General features: G+C 40.7%; 1 protein-coding gene across 9 annotated transcripts in view; it reads left to right on the top strand.

Moving 5' to 3' along the window:
- The window catches only part of abcc8 (ATP binding cassette subfamily C member 8), a 230583-nt gene that overhangs the window by 132333 nt on the left and 80047 nt on the right, over positions 1 to 18203 (top strand). For 8 of the 9 annotated variants that reach the window (XM_043705955.2, XM_043705950.2, XM_043705957.2 and 5 more), the window contains 5 exons: positions 7377 to 7417; positions 8927 to 9072; positions 12617 to 12722; positions 13015 to 13125; positions 16915 to 16990. In XM_043705955.2, the coding sequence (XP_043561890.2) occupies positions 7377 to 7417; positions 8927 to 9072; positions 12617 to 12722; positions 13015 to 13125; positions 16915 to 16990 (480 nt within the window). The remainder of the gene's footprint in view (positions 1 to 7376; positions 7418 to 8926; positions 9073 to 12616; positions 12723 to 13014; positions 13126 to 16914; positions 16991 to 18203) is intronic. The other variant, XM_043705956.2, reaches the window with a different exon arrangement.

The raw sequence follows: 18203 nt of genomic DNA, 5'->3' as shown, positions 1-18203 counted from the left end.
AATGTTACAGAGGTGGGTTAGGCAATAAATCCCCCTATTTGGCAACCTGCCACTGTCTGGTGAGAAACCAGCCATGCCTCTAGTCAAACCTCACTATAGCTCATGTCACTCAGAGCCTAATAAGATTCTGCCTTAAGAGTTTACAACTTCCAGCAGGCATTGGTACACCCAACACCAGACCTGTGGGGGTCTCAAATCTTCTTAAAATAACAAATAGGTACCTGGTGCTGTAGGCCCAATCAGGGTGCAATGTCAAGCCAGTATCTCCAGAGGTGCGCACAACCCAGGAAGCTGGGAACTACCACAGCATGGAGGCACCCTACACTGCCTTCATTGAAATTATAAATTAAAAGGCACCAAGCCAGCATGAAAATCATATTGAAAGAAAGGTTCTTCCACAGGCATATTCACTGCCGGGGGTGCCATCACAACTCCTGGCTACAATGTGCAGGCATAGAACCTCTGGGTCTGTGCCCCTGCCTTGCCTCCACTGGGAGGCTTCCTTGAGTGAGCTGGCAACCTTCACACCTAGCAAAAAGCCTCTGAAATGTTAAAAAAACACAGGTAGGGGCACAAAAGTTCATAGATATTGGAGCTGAATTAGGCCACTCGGCCTATCTAGTCTGTTCCGTCAATCGATTATGGCTGATATGCTCTTCAGCACCATTTTCCTGCCTTCTGCTTATATCCCTTCAACCCATTACCAATTTAAAAATCTGTCTAATTCCTCCTTAAATTTACTCACTGTCCCAGCATCCATTGTACTTTGCGGTAGTGAATCCCATAGATTCACAACCCTTTGGGAGAAGAAGTTTCTCCTCAATTCTGTTTTAAATTTGCTAGCCTTTATACTAAGACTGTGACCTCTCTTTCCAGAATTGCCAATAGTCCTCTTCCCCATTGCTTACCATTCCCTATGATCCTATTCCACATAACGCCTATAACACATACAGATTACCCCCCATCTGCTCCATGTCTGTTGTATCCATTCTTTTTATCATCTTGAATATCTCAATTTGAACTCCCCACATTCTCCTAAATTCCAGAGAGTATAGGCCTAAACTTGTGAATCTCCTCTGAACTGCCTCCAATGCCATTACATCTTTCTCTCAAATAAGAGGATCAATACTCCAAGTGCAGTCTCACTGATCTCCAGCATCTGCAGTCCTCATTTTCTCCTCCAGTCTCACTGATACCTTGTATAGTTGCAACAATACTTCCTTACCTTTATACTCTATTCCTTTAACTATAAAAGCCAATATTCCATTCACTTTCTTTATCATCTGCTGTACCTGCATGTTAGTTTTCTGTGACTCATGAATGAGGACACCAGATACCTCTGTACTGGAGCACCCCAGAGTCAGCCCATAAATTGGATCTTTACTGAACTTATTGGACGCCTGCCTCCATGGAACAACCAGGAGACCCAAGTTCCGAGCACAACTTCGGAATATCCTCTTCAAACAGGAATGTGTTGAGAAGGCATTGTGATAATGCTGTCTCCTATTTTCTGTGAACAATGCCCAACAAACCAACCCCCACCTTCATTCCCATAGCCACTGACTCAGAAAGTGAGCGGCACGGTGGCGCAGTGGTTAGCACTGTTGCCTGACAGCGCCAGAGACCCGGGTTCAATTCCCACCTCAGGCAACGGACTGTGTGAAGTTTGCACATTCTCCCCTTGTCTGTGTGGGTTTCCTCCGGGTGCTCCGGTTTCCTCCACAGTCCAAAAATGTGCATTGGCCATGCTAAATTGCCCGTAGTGTTAGGTGAAGGGGTAAATATAGGGGAATGGTTGTGGGTCGGTGTGGACTTGTTGGGCCGAAGGGCCTGTTTCCACACTGTAAGTAATCTAATCAGAAATGTCCAGTCCAGCAATTCAGGTTGAAGAAATGTTGTCAGATTTGAACATAAATAGAGATGTAATGGAGCTTAAGCAAGTACAAACAGGAAAGGGAAAAAAAGGGCCAAAGTGAATGTTTGTGATAGTGTAGAAGATAGGAGAGATTAAACGTCGAAAGAAATAGTGGAGCAAAGCCAACGCAGATAATATCTGGACAAATAAAGATGGAAAAAGTGCCCAGAAGGGACTTTTTAAATAGGGCAAGACCTAAACAGTACCAATAGCTGCTGCCCAAAAATAATGGAGCCAGAATTCATGATCTGAATTTGTTGAATTCACTTTTCTGTCGAGAAGGCAGGGAAGTGTCTAAATCAAAATATGTGATGTCAAACTTACATTAAACGTTTTGTTGTCATTCTCTTTATTTATTGAATTTATCCAACTTTTTTGAAATGTTGTTGGCGGTCAAAGACAAAGAAGTCAGAGTTGGGAGTGGGAAGGAGATTTAAAACGATAGACAACCTGAAACTTGGAATGATCCATGTGAATTAATCCACCCATTTTTGACGAAACCATGCTGTGAGCAGTGAATACAATATGCTAAATTAGTAGCAGTACTACAGTACTGGAAGGACTGTTTGGGCACTGGTCAATTGAAGGAATGATGCAACAGGGAACGTGTTGTATCTGCTGTGCTTGAATGGAGAGGTACTGTAGTTAGAAGCATAGTGGGGCAGTATTGAGAGTGATTGAGGAATGGATCAGAGTTTTGCAGAAAGTATCTCGGATTGTATCTTTGGGGTCATGAAGGGAGAGAGTGACCAGCCTCAAGTCATTGTCCATGTAGGTACTAACGACATAGGTAGAAAGAGGGATAGGGATGTAAGGCAGGATTTCAGGGAGCTAGGTTGGAAGCTGAGAGGTAGAACAAACAGAGTTGTTATCTCTGGTTTGTTACCTGTGCCACATGACAGCGAGGCGAGATATCAGGTGAACACGTGGCTGCAAGGATGGTGCAGGAGGGAGGGTTTCAGGTACTTAGATAATAGGGGCTTATTCTGGGGAAGGTGGGACTTGTACAAACAGGACTGTCTTCACTTGAACCAGAGGGGTACTAATATCCTGGGTGGGAAATTTTCTGGTGCTATTCAGGTGGGTTTAAGCTAGCTCAGCAGGGGGATGGGAACCATGGGTGTAGTTGCAGTGCACAGGAGGATGAGAGTAGGAAGGACAGGGACAGGATTTCAGTGTCACAGGAATGTGCTGGCAGACAGCGAAGTGGTTTGAAGTGTGTTTACTTCAACACCAGCAGTACTCGAAATAAGGTGGGTGAGCTTGCAGCATGGATAGGTACCTGGGACTTCAATGTTGTGGCCATTTCGAAGACATGGATAAAGCAGGGTGAGGAATGGATGTTGCAGGTTCCAGGGTTTAGATCTTTCATTAAGAACAGGCAAGGCAGTAAAAGAGGGGGAGGCGTGGCCTTGTTATTAAAGGATAGTATTACGGTGGCTGAGAGAACTTTTGATGAGGACTCGTCTACTGAGGTAGTGTGGGCTGAGGTTAGAAACAGGAGAGAAAAGGTCACACTGCTTGGAATTTTTTATAGGCCTCCGCAGAGTTCCAGGGAGGTGGAAGAGAGGATTAGCAAAATCATTCTGGGTAGGAGTGAAAGAAACAGGATGGTCATTACGGTGGACTTTAACTTCCCCAACATTGACTGGAAATGCTATAACTCTAGTACGTCAGGTGGATCAGTTTTTGTCCAACGTGTACAGGAGGGTTTCCTGACACAGTATGTCAATGGGCCGACAAGAGGGGAGGCCACACTGGATCTGGTGCTTGGTAATGAACCAGGCCAGGTGTTTGATTTAGTTGTAGGTGAGCATTTTGGAGAGAGTGACCATAATTCAGTTACGTTTAGTTTAGTGATGGAAAGGGATAGATACATGCCACAGGTCAAGAGTTATCGATGGGGCCAGGACAATTATAATGCGATTAGGCAAAAATTAGGATGCATAGAATGGAGTAGCAAAATGCAGGGGATGCAGACAATGGAAATGTGGAGCTGGTTTAAGGAACAAATATTGCATGTTCTTGATAGGTATGTCCTTGTCAGGCAGGGAGGAAGTGATAAGGTAAGGGAACTGTGGTTTACAACAAAAATTGCATCGCTTGTTACGACGAAGAAGGAGGCTTATGTGTTGATGAGGCAAGATGGTTCAGATGAGGCGATGGAGAGTTACAGATCAGCTAGGAAGGATTTAAAGAGAAAGTTAAGAGCAAAGAGAGGACACAAGCAGTCTTTAGCAAATGGAATAAAGGAGAACGCTAAAGCTTTCTATAGGTATGTGAGGAATAAAAGGATGATTAGGGTAGGAATAGGGCCAAAGACAGAAGTGGGAAGTTGCGTGTGGACCCTGTGGAGATTGGATGGGTGGTAAACAAACATTTCTCATTGGTTTTCACTCAGGAAAAGAAGAATATTGTAGAGGAGAAGAATGAGGTATGAGATATTAGACTAGAAAGGATCGAGGTTAGTTACGAACAGGTGTTATCAATTCTAGAAGGAGTGAAAGTAGACAAGTCCCCTGGGCTGGATGGGATTTATCCGAAGATTCTCTGGGAAGCTAGGGAGGAGATAGCAGAGCCTTTGGCTTTGATATTTGAGTCGTCATTGTCTTCAGGTTTGGTACCAGAGGACTGGAGGATTGCAAATGTTGTGCCCCTGTTCAAGAAGGGCAGCAGAGATGACCCAGATAATTATAGACCGGTGAGCCTTACTTCTATTGTAGGAAAGGTTTTGGAAAGGATTATAAGAGATGAGATTTATAATCATCTAGCAAGCAACAATTTGATTTCAGATAGTTAACATGGTTTTGTCAAGGGCAGGTTGTGTCTCACAAACCTCATTGAGTTTTTTGAGAAGGCGACCAAGTATGTAGATGAGGGTAGGGCAGTTGATGTGCTATACATGGACTTCAGTAAAGCCTTTGATAAGGTTCCACATGGTAGGCTGTGGAGAAAATAGGTAAAAACAATGACTGCAGATGCTGGAAACCAGATTCTGGATTAGTGGTGCTGGAAGAGCACAGCAGTTCAGGCAGCATCCGAGGAGCAGTAAATCGATTTTACCGCTCCTCGGATGCTGCCTGAACTGTTGAAGAAAATGCAGAGGCATGAAATTGAGGGTGATTTAGCAGTTTGGATTAGAAACTGGCTTTCTGAAAGAAGCCAGCGAGTGGTGGTTGATGGAAAATATTCAGCCTGGAGTCCAGTTACTTGTGGTGTGCCACAAGGATCTGTTTTGGGACCACTGCTGTTTGTCATTTTTATAAATGACTTAGACGCAGGCATAGGTAGATGAATTAGTAAATTTGCAGACGACGCTAAAGTCGGTGGAATAGTGGACAGTGTGGACGAATGTTACAGGTTGCAGGGGGACTTGGATAAACTGCAGAATTGTGCTGAGAGGTGGCAAATGGAGTTCAATGCAGCTGAATATGAGGTGATTCACTTTGCGAAGAACAACAGGATGGCAGAGTACTGGGTCGATAGAAAAATAATTGGGAGTGTGGATGTGCAGAGGGATCTTGGAGTCCATGTACATAGATCCCTGAAAGTTGCCACCCAGGTGGATTGTGCTGTTAAGAAGGCATACAATGTGTTAGGTTTCAGTCGTAGAGGGATTGCGTTATGCAGCTGCAATATCATGCTGCAACTATACAAAATGCTGGTGCAGCCACACTTAGAATATTGTGAATAGTTCTAGTCCCCATATTTCGGGAAGGATGTGGAAGCATTGGAAGAGGTACAGAGGAGATTTACCAGGATGTTGCCTGGTCAGAAGGGAAGGTCTTATGAGGAAATGCTGAGAGACTTGGGTCTATTCTCATTGGCAAGAAGAAGGCTAAGAGGGGATTTGATGGAGACATACAAGATGATCAGAGGATTAGATAGGGTAGACAGTGAAAGTCTTTTTCCTAGGATGATGTGTGTACGAGGGGGCATAACTACAAATTAAGGGGTGATAGACTTAAGACAGATGTCAGAGGCAGGTTGTTTATGCAGAGAGTGGTAAGGACGTGGAATGCCCTACTTGCTAATGTAGTCAACTCAGCCACATTAGGGAGATTTAAACAATCCTTAGATAAGCACATGGATGATTTTGGAAGAGTGTAGGGGGACGAGCTGAGAATGGTTCACCAGTCGGCGCAACATCGAGGGTCGAAGGGCCTGTTCTGCGCTGTATTGTTCTATGTTCTAATAGTCCCTTGAGATGCTCAAATTTGAGACAGGAGAAGGTGAAGATGTGTTCAATGCTGACATCAAGCTGGAAGCAAAGGACAAGGTGAAGACTGATCCATTGAGAATGTAGGCTGGTGAGTGGAAGGTGAGGAGAAGGCAAGTGGTGTTGGCAGGCATGAAAATGGATAAGAGCAGAAGTGGAGGAAATGGGATAGACACTGTTGGAGGTCCTGTCACGTTCTGGATAGAAATCTTCAACTGAGGAAATTGGAAGGCATACTAAAGGAAGGTGATGTCATTAGAACAGATTTGACAGGGTGGAGAAACTAGGAAAGTAGAATAAAGTACTTACAGGAAAAGTGTGGGAGGAGGTTTGGCAGGCTTATTGTGGGTATTTATCAATAATCTATTGTCACAAATGCAAGTGCAGAAAGTGAAGAAACATGGATGGACTATATGACTATGAGGAATCTTTCCATTTATGATGAGAACAGAAAATGACTATAATCCAATACAGCTCGAGTGTGGAACTCCAAATTGGCACTGCTGGCATTGAATCAGTGTTGCTTGCTATTTGATCTGTTCTGTACACTTCACTCAGCTATCATTGTGTTGTCACTAATAACTTTACTGATATGTTTTCTGGCATAATTCATGTGCTTGTACACTGAAGGTGCCACTCTGAACTTGCAAAGATGCATAATACCCCCAAAAATTAATTAAGTAAAATTAGTTTTAATAACAGAAATGAACTTCATGAACTGTTCATGAAGAAGACAATTTGTTTATTATTTTCTTCAGCTTTGTATTTTTAATGATATTTACAGTGAAAGCTGTACCCTTCTTCATTACAAGAAAAAAGAGGGGGACTTATACTCTGCTCTCATGTGAAACAAAAGACTTCTGACTGACCATAAGCAATATTATGGGAAGTTATGTTTGTTCTTTGAAAATCTTGCAAATAAAATGCTGCTTTTTTTTAATAATTAAGTTGCAACGTCCCTTCTTCAACCTCAGTGTTACATTGCAACAGGTAGTTTTATTTCAGATAGTCCCTTTTTAGTTTAACATACAATGGAGGCTGGATGGACAAAGCTGACTGGGAAACAAACAGACATCTAACTTACTTAAACGTGTCAAAATGCAACCTATTAATGTTGGGCCCTGTGTCCTTTAAAAGTCAAGCCACATTTCCAGAATGAAATACGTTTATGTTGTCTATTGTGTTGTTAGAACTGAGCTGCTTTAATTTTGTATCTTCACAAGATTTTCTCTTTATTTGCAGTTTTTATGAATGCAGCAATACCCATTGCAGCAGTCCTCACAGTAAGTAGCTGGTATTTAGTTTGCTCTGACATGGTACATATTTATTGTATGAATAGTAACCTTGCAATACAGAAGCTGAAATAATTGATATATTACAAATTCAAAACTACACAGAGGTGAAAGAAAGATTCGACTTATAAAGTGATTGATTTCTAGTCTTTATTCTGAGACTGTGACTCCCTTTATTTAATTCTCTCGACCATGATGCACACACAGCTCTGCACGTCCCTCTGGAAAATGATGAGGATGGCCATTCCACTCCCATTTACCCATCCCCTATCTAGAAATAAATCTGACCTCCACTCAGTGCATCCACCCGTTCTACATTAACACACAGTACACAGTATTGTGGAGGAATGTGCAAAGGTAGCTGCTTTAGGAAATGTGCCCATTCTCTAATAATGTGCATTGGCCTGAACAGGTTACAGAACTGCTCTGTCCCTTCTCCAACTGGTTTTATTGAAAGACTGCTGATAAGGCAATGTAACAGAATGTTTTAATTATTTCTGTTGAGTAGGAGTGATTCTCTGAGCCTTATGAAATGAACCTTTCACGAAGGTTTGCCCTCTTACCAGCTGCTTCAGGCTGTCCCATGTTGTGTCCACCTGTAAGAAACAAGCTACACAGTGACCCCTGTTTGGACTAAAACTCCATGCCATTTACCGCATTATCTGAATCATAAGATATTTTTCTTTGTTGGAATAAAGTCACCTAAAGTTGCCTTGTGCCTTACAATCTGATTGGTACTCTAATTATTTCCGAAGTATTTTGTTCTGAAATCATTAATATATGTCTTATGATATAGTGCCTGTTATAGTCCAGCAAATATTGTAAATGAGGTCCAGGCTTCAAAGCTGTTTCAGACTCTCTGTTGCGAGTATGGACTGGTTGGCAACCAAAAGTTAAAATTGACATCCTTCAATTTTTGTACCTTTACATCCTACTTAATAATGGCCATACTCTGAAAGAGTGGGAAGAGGTTGCCAGCCTCCAGGAAATGTGTTCAGACACAGGGAGGCCCAAACCCTCCTTGCACTGAAAAAGGAGCACTCCCATTGCTTCTAGGTTTGCAACAAGGGTTTTACCCAAAGAACCATTACAGCTTCCAGATGCACTTCACATTCATTTGTAGAAAGTCTGTGGTATCCGTGTCATAGCAAGTTGATGTAATTGGATTCTGATGAGCATCCACGATTTATTAATCTGTTGGCTTCGATCATTTAGCTGCTTGCAAAGAAATATTTATAAACATCACGTTGATTCGGCAGCCTTCAGCTGAGTAAGTAAACCAGGAATTTTACTGCCCATTTGCCTGGTTTACGTTGGACAGATAGAATTAGAATCTCCCACTGAAGTGTATACACCTAACATTGATTTCAGGAGTGACTGAATATTGCTTGTTCAGTTCTTTGTGTGATTGCTTTGCCTATCTAATTTTGACTTTAAGTGTATTTTTATTCATTCACGAAGAGTTGATTTCAATTTTTTTTTGATATTTTTTCCCAAAAGACCTTTGTGGTTCACACCCACTTGTATGAGAATGCAGATCTCTCGCCAGCAGTCGCTTTTGCTTCACTCTCTCTCTTCCACATCCTGGTCACACCCCTCTTCCTGCTCTCCAGTGTGGTTCGTTCTACTGTCAAAGCTTTAGTGAGGTAAAGACCATGTTTGATCTTTTGGTCCACTGAATGCTATCATAATACATGAAACTAAAACTGAAAAAATAATAATAGCAAAAGGTGCATTTGTATGGTAGCTCAAGCACAAAGAGCCAGATCTTTTCTAACGAGGCAAGAAGCTAAAGTCAGGAAATTTCCCAAGTCATCAGACCGTATAAACTGACCTGTTATAGCCAATATTTTTGCTCTATGGAACCATATCGACTGAAAAAGTGCTGGTGTTGAAATGTGGACAGGAATAAAGAATCAGATCATGCCCATTGTTTTTAAAGGCCTACAGGTTCCGCCTGACTCTACAAAAAGTCAATTGGATCTGCAAGCATGGACCAATAGTTGTTATTTAAATAGTGGATATGAGGTTGGTTTTATAATGCAATCAGTGTTATCCTTGTCTCACATTCTTTCTTATTGTCTTCTTTAGGAGCAGGACGGGTGGTGCAAGGGGCAAGCTAGAAATTGATTCAGGAACTTAGGATGCCAGGACCATTAAGGAACTTTCCTCAGCATAATCTTTGTTCTGCCAAAAGCTTTAATAGCTTAAATTAATACCAGGAGCCAAGGCAAAGTTGGGTCTTTGGAGACCCAAGGATTTTTAAGATTTATTTCTTGAGGGCTGGGGCAGGGGGCATTCTCATTAATGCTGTACCACAATACGTGCAATTTTTTAAAAACATTTGCTTTGGCCCTATCTAGTCATTCACCCCTACTGTCATAGGTCAAAAGTCAGGTCCCATAGAAATCAGGACTTGCCTGACATAACGTTAAAATCATTTCCGATTGGACAGACATAGAGTTATACAGCACAGAAATATTCTTCGGTCCAAATCGTCCATGCCAACCAGATATCCTAAACAGATCAATCCCATTTGCCAGCATTTGGCCCATATCCCTCTAAACCCTTCCTGTTCATGTACCCATCCAGCTGACTATTAAGTGTTATAACTGTACCTGCCTCCATCATTACTGGCAGCTCATTCCATACAAGCACCACACTTTGCATGAAAAGGTTGCCCCTCAGGTCCTCACATGTAGGTTTGTTCGTTGAGCTGGAAAGTTAATTTTCAGAAGTTTTGTCACCATACTAGGTAACATCTTCAGTGAGCTTCCTGATGAAGCACTGCTGATTTCTGCTTTCTATTTATATGTTTGGGTTTCTTTGGGTTGGTGATGTCATTTCCTGTGGTTATGCCATTTCCTATAATGATGTCATTTCCGGTTCTTTCTCACAGGGGTGGTAAATGGGGTCCAAGTCAATGTGTTTGTTGATTGAGTTCCGGTTGGAATGCCATGCTTCTAGGAATTTTCGTGCATGTCTCTGTTTGGCTTGTCCTAGGATGGATATGTTGTCCCAGTCAAAGTGGTGTCCTTCCTTATCTATATGTAAGGATACGAGTGAGAGAAGGTAATGTCATTTTGTGGCTAGTTGATATTCATGTATCCTGGTGGCTAGTTTTCTGCCTGTTTGTCCAATGTAGTGTTTGTTACAGTTCTTGCACAGTATTTTGTAAATGACATTAGTTTTGCTTGTTGTCTGTATAGGGTCTTTCAAGTTCATTAGCTGTTGTTTTAATGTGTTGCTAGTTTTGTGGGCTACCATGATGTTAAGCGGTCTGAGTAGTCTGGCAGTCATTTCCGAGATATCTTTGATGTAGGGGAGAGTGGCTAGGGTATCTGGACGCATTCTGTCTGCTTGTTCGCCTTTGTTGCTGAGAAATCGGAGGACTATGTTCATTGGTATACACTATAGAATGTATTCAAAAAAACTGGGCACCCAATAAACACAATCTGCCGATGTGGAAATGACATCACCATACAAAATGACATCACCACAGGAAATGACATCACCAACCCAAAGAAACTCAAACATATAAATAGAATGCAGGAACAATCAGCAGTGCTTTGACCAGAGGCTCACTAAAGATGTTACCTAGTATGGTGATGAAACGCCTGAAAATAACCTTCCAGTTCAGCAAACAAACCTACATCCAGAACCTCAACCTGAGCTACAAATCTTCTCAAAACCTCAGGTCCTTTTTAAATATTTTCCCTCTCACCCTCAACTTATGCCCTCTAATTCTGGACTCCCCTAGCCTGGGAAAAAGACCTTAGTTATTCACCCTATCTATGTCCCTCAAAACTCCATAAGGTCACCCCTTAGCTTCCAACCCTCCAGGGAAAAATGCCACAGCTTATTCAAGCTCTCCCTGACAAAATCCTTGTAAATCTTTTCTGAACCCTTTCAAGTTTTACAACAACTTTGCAATAGCAGGGAGCCCAGAATTGAATGCAATATTTAAAAATGGCCTCACCAATGTCCTGTACTCCTATACTCAACGCACTGACCAATGAAGACAAGCATGGCAATCACTGCCTTCACTACCCAGTCTACTGTGACTCAACTTTCAACGAACTATGCATTTGCACACCGAGGTCTCTTTGTTCAGTAACGCTGCCCAGGGCCCTGCCATTAACTTTAGAAGCCATGCCCTGATTTACCAAAATGCAACACCTTGCATTCATCTAAAACTCCATCTGCCACTCCTCAGCCCATTAGTTTATCTGATCAACGTCCCATTGTACTCTGAGGTAACCTTCTTCACTGTCCACTACACCACCCATATTGGTGCCATGTGCAAACGTACTAATTGTACCTCCTATATTCACATCCATCACTGTGTCTGAGTCACAACTTCTACACTTAATAATTTTTCTAGCTGATTGTAGCAGAATTTTTGAATGGCTTGAAAGTCAGCAAAGAAGAAATTGTGCCAGGCAAGAATGGACCTCCAACTAGTAAATAAATCGGCCCAGTATTAACACTCACCCAAACGTCATTCTTACTAAGCAAAGAAGGGAGATTTGGTGAAAATCAATTTCATTTGGAGCAGAAATCATTTGGATTAATTTTAATGTCACTTTTTTTCTCTTATTCCTATATAAGACATAAATAGCATCATTGGGAAGTGGAGAGAAATACCTGCGAGGAGTTATTGAGTCAAGCTGGCAACTGAATTGATATGCAGCTACTAATATACACATTGATGCCTGCTTCTACTTTGGATCAGTTCGTATTGAATGCTGCTGAAAAGTATACATAGAGATATGAACTGATATAGTTCCTTCACGTGTTACAAAATAAAATCAGAATGGATATAAAATGTATTTTGTTTAAAACAAGGATAACATCTTCCAAATTTAGAACTAGATTAGGCCTATCTGCAAAATCTCCTTCTCACTCATCCCAACTGGTTGAGCAACCAATCAATATGCGCTACATATAACAAAAATATACATTTTGATAGAATAATAGAATGCAGTCAATACCTGAGGAGCTTTACTACATAAAGTATTCAAGACAAAATAGGACAACAATTGTAATAGTGTTTGAAATATTTCTTCGTCCAGGTTGCGATGTTTTTATCAGTTATCAATGCACAGATAAATAAATGCAGTGTCACACCATTTCCTGACACTGAAAGCATCCGTTCCTCTGTTGCAAGTCACGGTATGTTTCTTCCAGTGTGCAGAAACTGAGCGAATTCTTCTCAAGTGAAGAAATTGGAGAGGATCACAGCAGGGTTGTGGTCCAGCTGAACAGTGAAAATAGTAGCAAGTACCAGACTGTCGTGAGTACAAATTAATATTTTTGCAAAGCAGCCAGTCAGCTCCTCAGTGCTGTCAGCCTGTTTCTGTTATTCCTGCATGTTCACAATTTACCATGCAATAGAATGACCCTGTAACTGAAAGTCCATCACAATCATTCCCTCGTATTAATAGCATCCACACAGCAATGCTCAATCTTTAAGAATGTGTTTATATGGATTCAAGCTATGTGTGTGTGTTTGTTTATGGTTATTTAATTCGCACTTCTCATACTATGAACACTTACCCTTCCGTTTTCCACTCACTCCTGCACAGCCCCTTAAAGTTATTAACCGCAAACGGCCCAGCAAAGAGGAATGGCACAATTACGAGCCTCAGTCCAGACAGCAGATAAGCTTCCCAGAAGGAGATGATGTTTTTATAAAGGTGAAATAATTGTCAATTACATCTATTTTCACAATAGCTAGATTGTTTTTTTTAAATTTTATGAAGATGAGAATTGTTAGTTTTATAGTTTAGGTATATATATTTGTTTTTGGCTTGCACTTATATATTTTTAAAAAATATTTCTTGCAATTATATCAGTTCCGTGAAGATCCAAAAGAAAAATTGGCAGATGTATAAGCTGAAATAGTGATACATAGCACAAAGTCTTCTGAAAAAATTGGCTGATTGCTTATTTTAATTTTCAAATAAATGACTTCCACCAAAATTCATTAACGAAATATTTGAACATTGCTTTTAAACAATGAAATGTAACCAGCTTGTTCTTAATTTCCTTGAGTGAGTGAACAATTAAAATAAGTCATCTCTGGAATTTATGCCATGATAGAAGCATGCCAAATGCTGAGTAGCAGTCATTTAGGAAACAAAGAATGTACTACCATATGGCATCAACTGTGGTTGCTCTGGCAATATATTGTGTCCTTACTTAAAACCTGGGTTGCATTCCTGAAAATTGCCACTTTGAACAGGAATCAATGTTAAAACTGGAATTATATTTTGTAGGGCCATAGTTAGCAGAAATAAATTAGTGGCTGAATTTTACGTTTTTTTGGCTAAGTCCAAGTTGCTTAATGTTTTCAGGCAGGATTTCCTTTATAAGCTTGGCAAAGTTTCTTCCATATTTTTGCCAAACTCACCTCACCAACTATCTAGCCTTGCCCATATTGTGTCCCTTACATCCAATTTCATCTCCATCTTACCACGTGCCATATCCAGAACAACTCACCACTCACTGAATCACTGTTAGATCTGCATCCATTGCACCCTGTAACGTTTGAAAGGCCATTGTACATCCAGACCACTCTTGGCAACACAGCATTATCCCTCACTGCCTAATCTTGACACAGCAGTTATGGAGCTATGCTACCCATGGCACATATCTGACACGGCAAAAACTCCTTTGTACACAAAACCTTATTCTCTCATACTGATCGTACTTTGACCATCAGTCTGTCGACAATATACTGGATGGCCTGCAGTTCAAGCAGCGGAACCAATCTTCAAGAGCTCAATTACCTGCTCCAAAACAGGCCTGACTGAAACATGGGTGGCATTAAATCCGCACTCTGTATCAGTCAGAGATTGTATAATGATGTCATAAGCAACAGGGGGTATTCCCTAGTAATCTGTCTTGCAGGCTACCAGGTCCTCAAATTCACCAGGTACGTGAGAGTGCTCTAGGATGTAGGAGTTGTGGCATCTACGAGGATAGTGGGGATACATTTCACAGACTGACCAAATGGAACCCCTTCTTATTGATGAATTCTGCAGTGATGTGATGAGGTGGAAGTGCCATACCAGCTGAATTACCTCCCACTGTCATCATGAAGGAAATGCCTATAGCACTCTGACACCCTGCTGACCCCACATCAAACACTCCACTTCTCACAACATTCAGTCCAGACCGTCATTACACTTACATGGCAACTAATAAAGCAATGTTGTATGGCACACAAAGGATTCTTGACAGTTGCACAATTAATGATTCCCCTTTGGACAGTAATGATCTTTTGTAATAAGATTACTGCTAACTTCAACATCATTGAGATGCCTAAGTTTAATTTTCAAGCAGCACTAACATGTTGCAAGTTGCCTTTGACCAGTATCTGACTTCTAAGCACCTTTACTCTCCATTCATAGAAAATGAGCAATGAAATGATTGTAACTGGCTGGCCCTTAGAAGTGGCTGTTTCATGTATTAGATATTACAATATCTGTATGTCCAGCAAACATGAATCCTGTGGTTTTGCCTTCAAACTGATATTTACTGCATCCACCCTGGGTGTGGCCCAGACATTTTCTAATAGCACTTTGTGTCTAGTGACACTGGTTGCAGTTCATGGTGGGCATTGTTACAACTCACTGGGGTAGCAAGCTGGAAATCAAACCTCACTATTCCGGGAGTTAAAGATTTAAAAATGAATACACAAAATTCCCCATTTTACATGATTTTTGGACACTGGTTGATAAAATGCGAGGACCAGGTTTTGTTAAATAACAAGAATTACAGTTTATTAAAATTAATAGCCTCTAACTACAGGTAAATAGTTACAAAACATTGACATATAACAAATTAGAACTCTAATCCCCTTAAAAGCTCCACCTCAACACACACACTCACATATATGCATACACACATATATATACATGCACACACACTCGCATGTGAGTTTGTGACTGTGCGAGAGAATGTGTGTATATATACACACAATCACAAACTCACAGGGAGAAGTAGATTATGGGCCAAGAAAAACTGGGAGGTAGTTCCATGGTTCAGATTCACAAGCTGCTGATATGATCCTTATGATTTTTTCATTGATTAAAATGCTGCTTTTGAGTCCTTTTGCTTTGGATACTTCCAGTTGTTTGCAAGAGACACAAGGAGGCAGGTTAACTTATAAAAGGTCTCTGACTTATCAGTTAAAAGTCATAGATTACAACAACTGCTGAAGGAAAGATGAACTGATTTTCTTCAGATTATAAATATAAATGTCTTTTGACTGCAGAGAACAGTGAGACATCTGCTGTGCTGGCAGAGATCAAAATGCCCCCAATAACCCAACCTCCACTGCTCCCTTTGGAAGAAATTTCAAAAATTAACAACCTTGTGCCAGAAGAAATTCCTCCTCATCTCCACCTTAAATGGGAGACCCCTTATTCTGAAATTGTACTGCCTGGGTTTAGATTTCCCTAAAATCTAAAGAGAAACATTCTTTCAGCATCAACCCGATCAAAGTCCCTCCTAATATTATTTTTTTCAAGAGAATCACCTCTCATTTTTCTAAACTCCAATGCGTACAGGAACAACCTGGTAAGTCTTTCTTCATAAGATAACCCATTCATCCCAGGAATCAGCCAAGTAAACCTTCACTGATGTACCTCCAATACAAGTATATCTCTCCTTCAGTACAAACCTACATGGGTGTAGCCTCAGTAGCATGAACAATTATAAACAAATTCATTTTTATACTCAATCTCCCATAAAAACCAACATTCCATTTGCTTTCTTATTGCTATTTGTACATGTACGCGATTGGTACATGGCTCTGAAAGGGTTAGTACTGAGGAGTGCTATAAGTATCACCCACTAAGATCATGTCACATTGATTTGTAGGTGGATCAGCTTAAGATCTTGAGGGAGTAAGACCTAACATCCAGGTCCTCCTTAGAACTCTATAATAATGTTAGCAATGCCTTATTAATATAATCTGTAACTAGTTGCTAACATGCAATAAGTATATCATATTAACTACAAGAATCCTTTCTGGTTAGACCAGGATGTGATTAGACTTAGCAGAGCTTGTATTTTCTTGGACTTAAGGAGGATCATAACAGCAACTTTCTTCATGCGCAGCAATTTATACAACTATTTGAGCTGGCATGTCCATACAATATTGACTAACTTTGTGTGATTCAGGATGAAATACTACTACATCTGGCTCATACGCAGTACTGTGAAGACAATTAATTAGCTGCTACCCATACAATTCTGAAGTCCTGCCTGTCTGACAGTGCCAGTGACATTCATTTCCTCCCAAGATTGGGACTTCTATGCATATGGTACAATCCAGGTTTATCAATGTATTTTGGGCTAATAAGAATGACTGTGCAATTCACATATACACATTATATACACCAAAGTTGATACCTGATGTTTAAGAACTATTTATATTTTCCAGGTCTTTCTAATACTTTGCTATGTAACTGCAGGTGACAAATGGATTTTTTACCTGGACATCTGATGGAGCCCCTACATTGTCTAACATTGAAATCAAGATTCCTCATGGTAGGACAGTGAATGCATTATGCCTTGATAAATAAAAACTGCTGTGATATTGATTGGAATCTAAATTTATCAGCTCCTGTTGTTTTTTCTTGTTACCTGTTGATAGTGTAGAGTTCCAGCTACTGAAATCAGTAGTTGTGCTTTCTGTTCTGTTGAACCTAATACAACTATTCACAGGGATTTGTAGAAATGTCTACATTCAATTTATGAAGTGTAATAAATTCTTGCAAATTTATGACAGATGGAAATTGGTTCATTCTCAAGTTCACTTTACCTTTGGTTGCTATCAATGTCAGCTAATGATTCTTCTTGATCTGCTTTTGTTTATGGATTCCAAAATGGAAACAGAGATAGCCCTTCTTTCAGAATCATGGTTATGTCCTATTACAGCATTAAATAGTGAATTGGTTTTGAAAATGTGGGATCTGCATCCGTAAAATAGTGCATGGTTCCTTCACACTCCCAAGTGGCACTAGAAAAGGCTTAAAAAGTATTTAGATTCAAATATGATACATTCAAATTCCTACAGCTAGTTTCCACGAGGATTTGTCTACAGTGCATGAGGCACAGAGGCTTCCTGAAGAGTGGACATGAGGCACATCGAAAAATGGTTAATAGAAATTATGTATTACAGATTAAAAACTAAATACCATTAGGAAAAGTATAAAATTAATTAAAAGTTTAATTAAATAACTTAGAGATGCAGGGCCAGGTGACGTGTTGTACCTGCATGATGTGAGAGCTGGTGGACCTCATTATGGTTCAGAGGGAGTACATCTGTAGCAAGTGTTAGTTGCTCATGGAACTTTGACTGATGAACCTGGGTCCAAGCAATGAACACTGTAACCCAACAGGGAGGGGGAGAGCTAGTTAGACACCTTGTTTCAAGGAGCAGTCACACCCTGTAGGTTAAGTACTTCAAATTTGGCCAATGATCAGTGACAGGGAGGGTGTGACTACAAGTGAGGCAGTTAGGGGATTCTGAATTTATCATTGGAGGAGCCTCCGCTCTTGACCTTGTCAAACAGTTATAAGATACTTGCTCCTTTTGTAGATGAGTAAAAAGACTGTAGGAAGAATGAGCAAACTGACTACTGCACTGTTGAACAGGAGGCCATTCAAGTGGTCCATGCTGACAGCAACAACAAATGCAAGAGTAGACAAGAGGTTCTGTTTGGGGAATATCAAGAATTTAAAAACAGGGCCTCAAGGG

This window comes from Chiloscyllium plagiosum, unplaced genomic scaffold (genome assembly GCF_037043375.1).
Source record: "Chiloscyllium plagiosum isolate Xiang-an unplaced genomic scaffold, Cpla_swu_hap1 HiC_scaffold_18, whole genome shotgun sequence".
NCBI classification, from domain to species: Eukaryota; Metazoa; Chordata; class Chondrichthyes; order Orectolobiformes; family Hemiscylliidae; genus Chiloscyllium; species Chiloscyllium plagiosum.
This window is presented reverse-complemented; position numbering and strand designations above follow the sequence as displayed.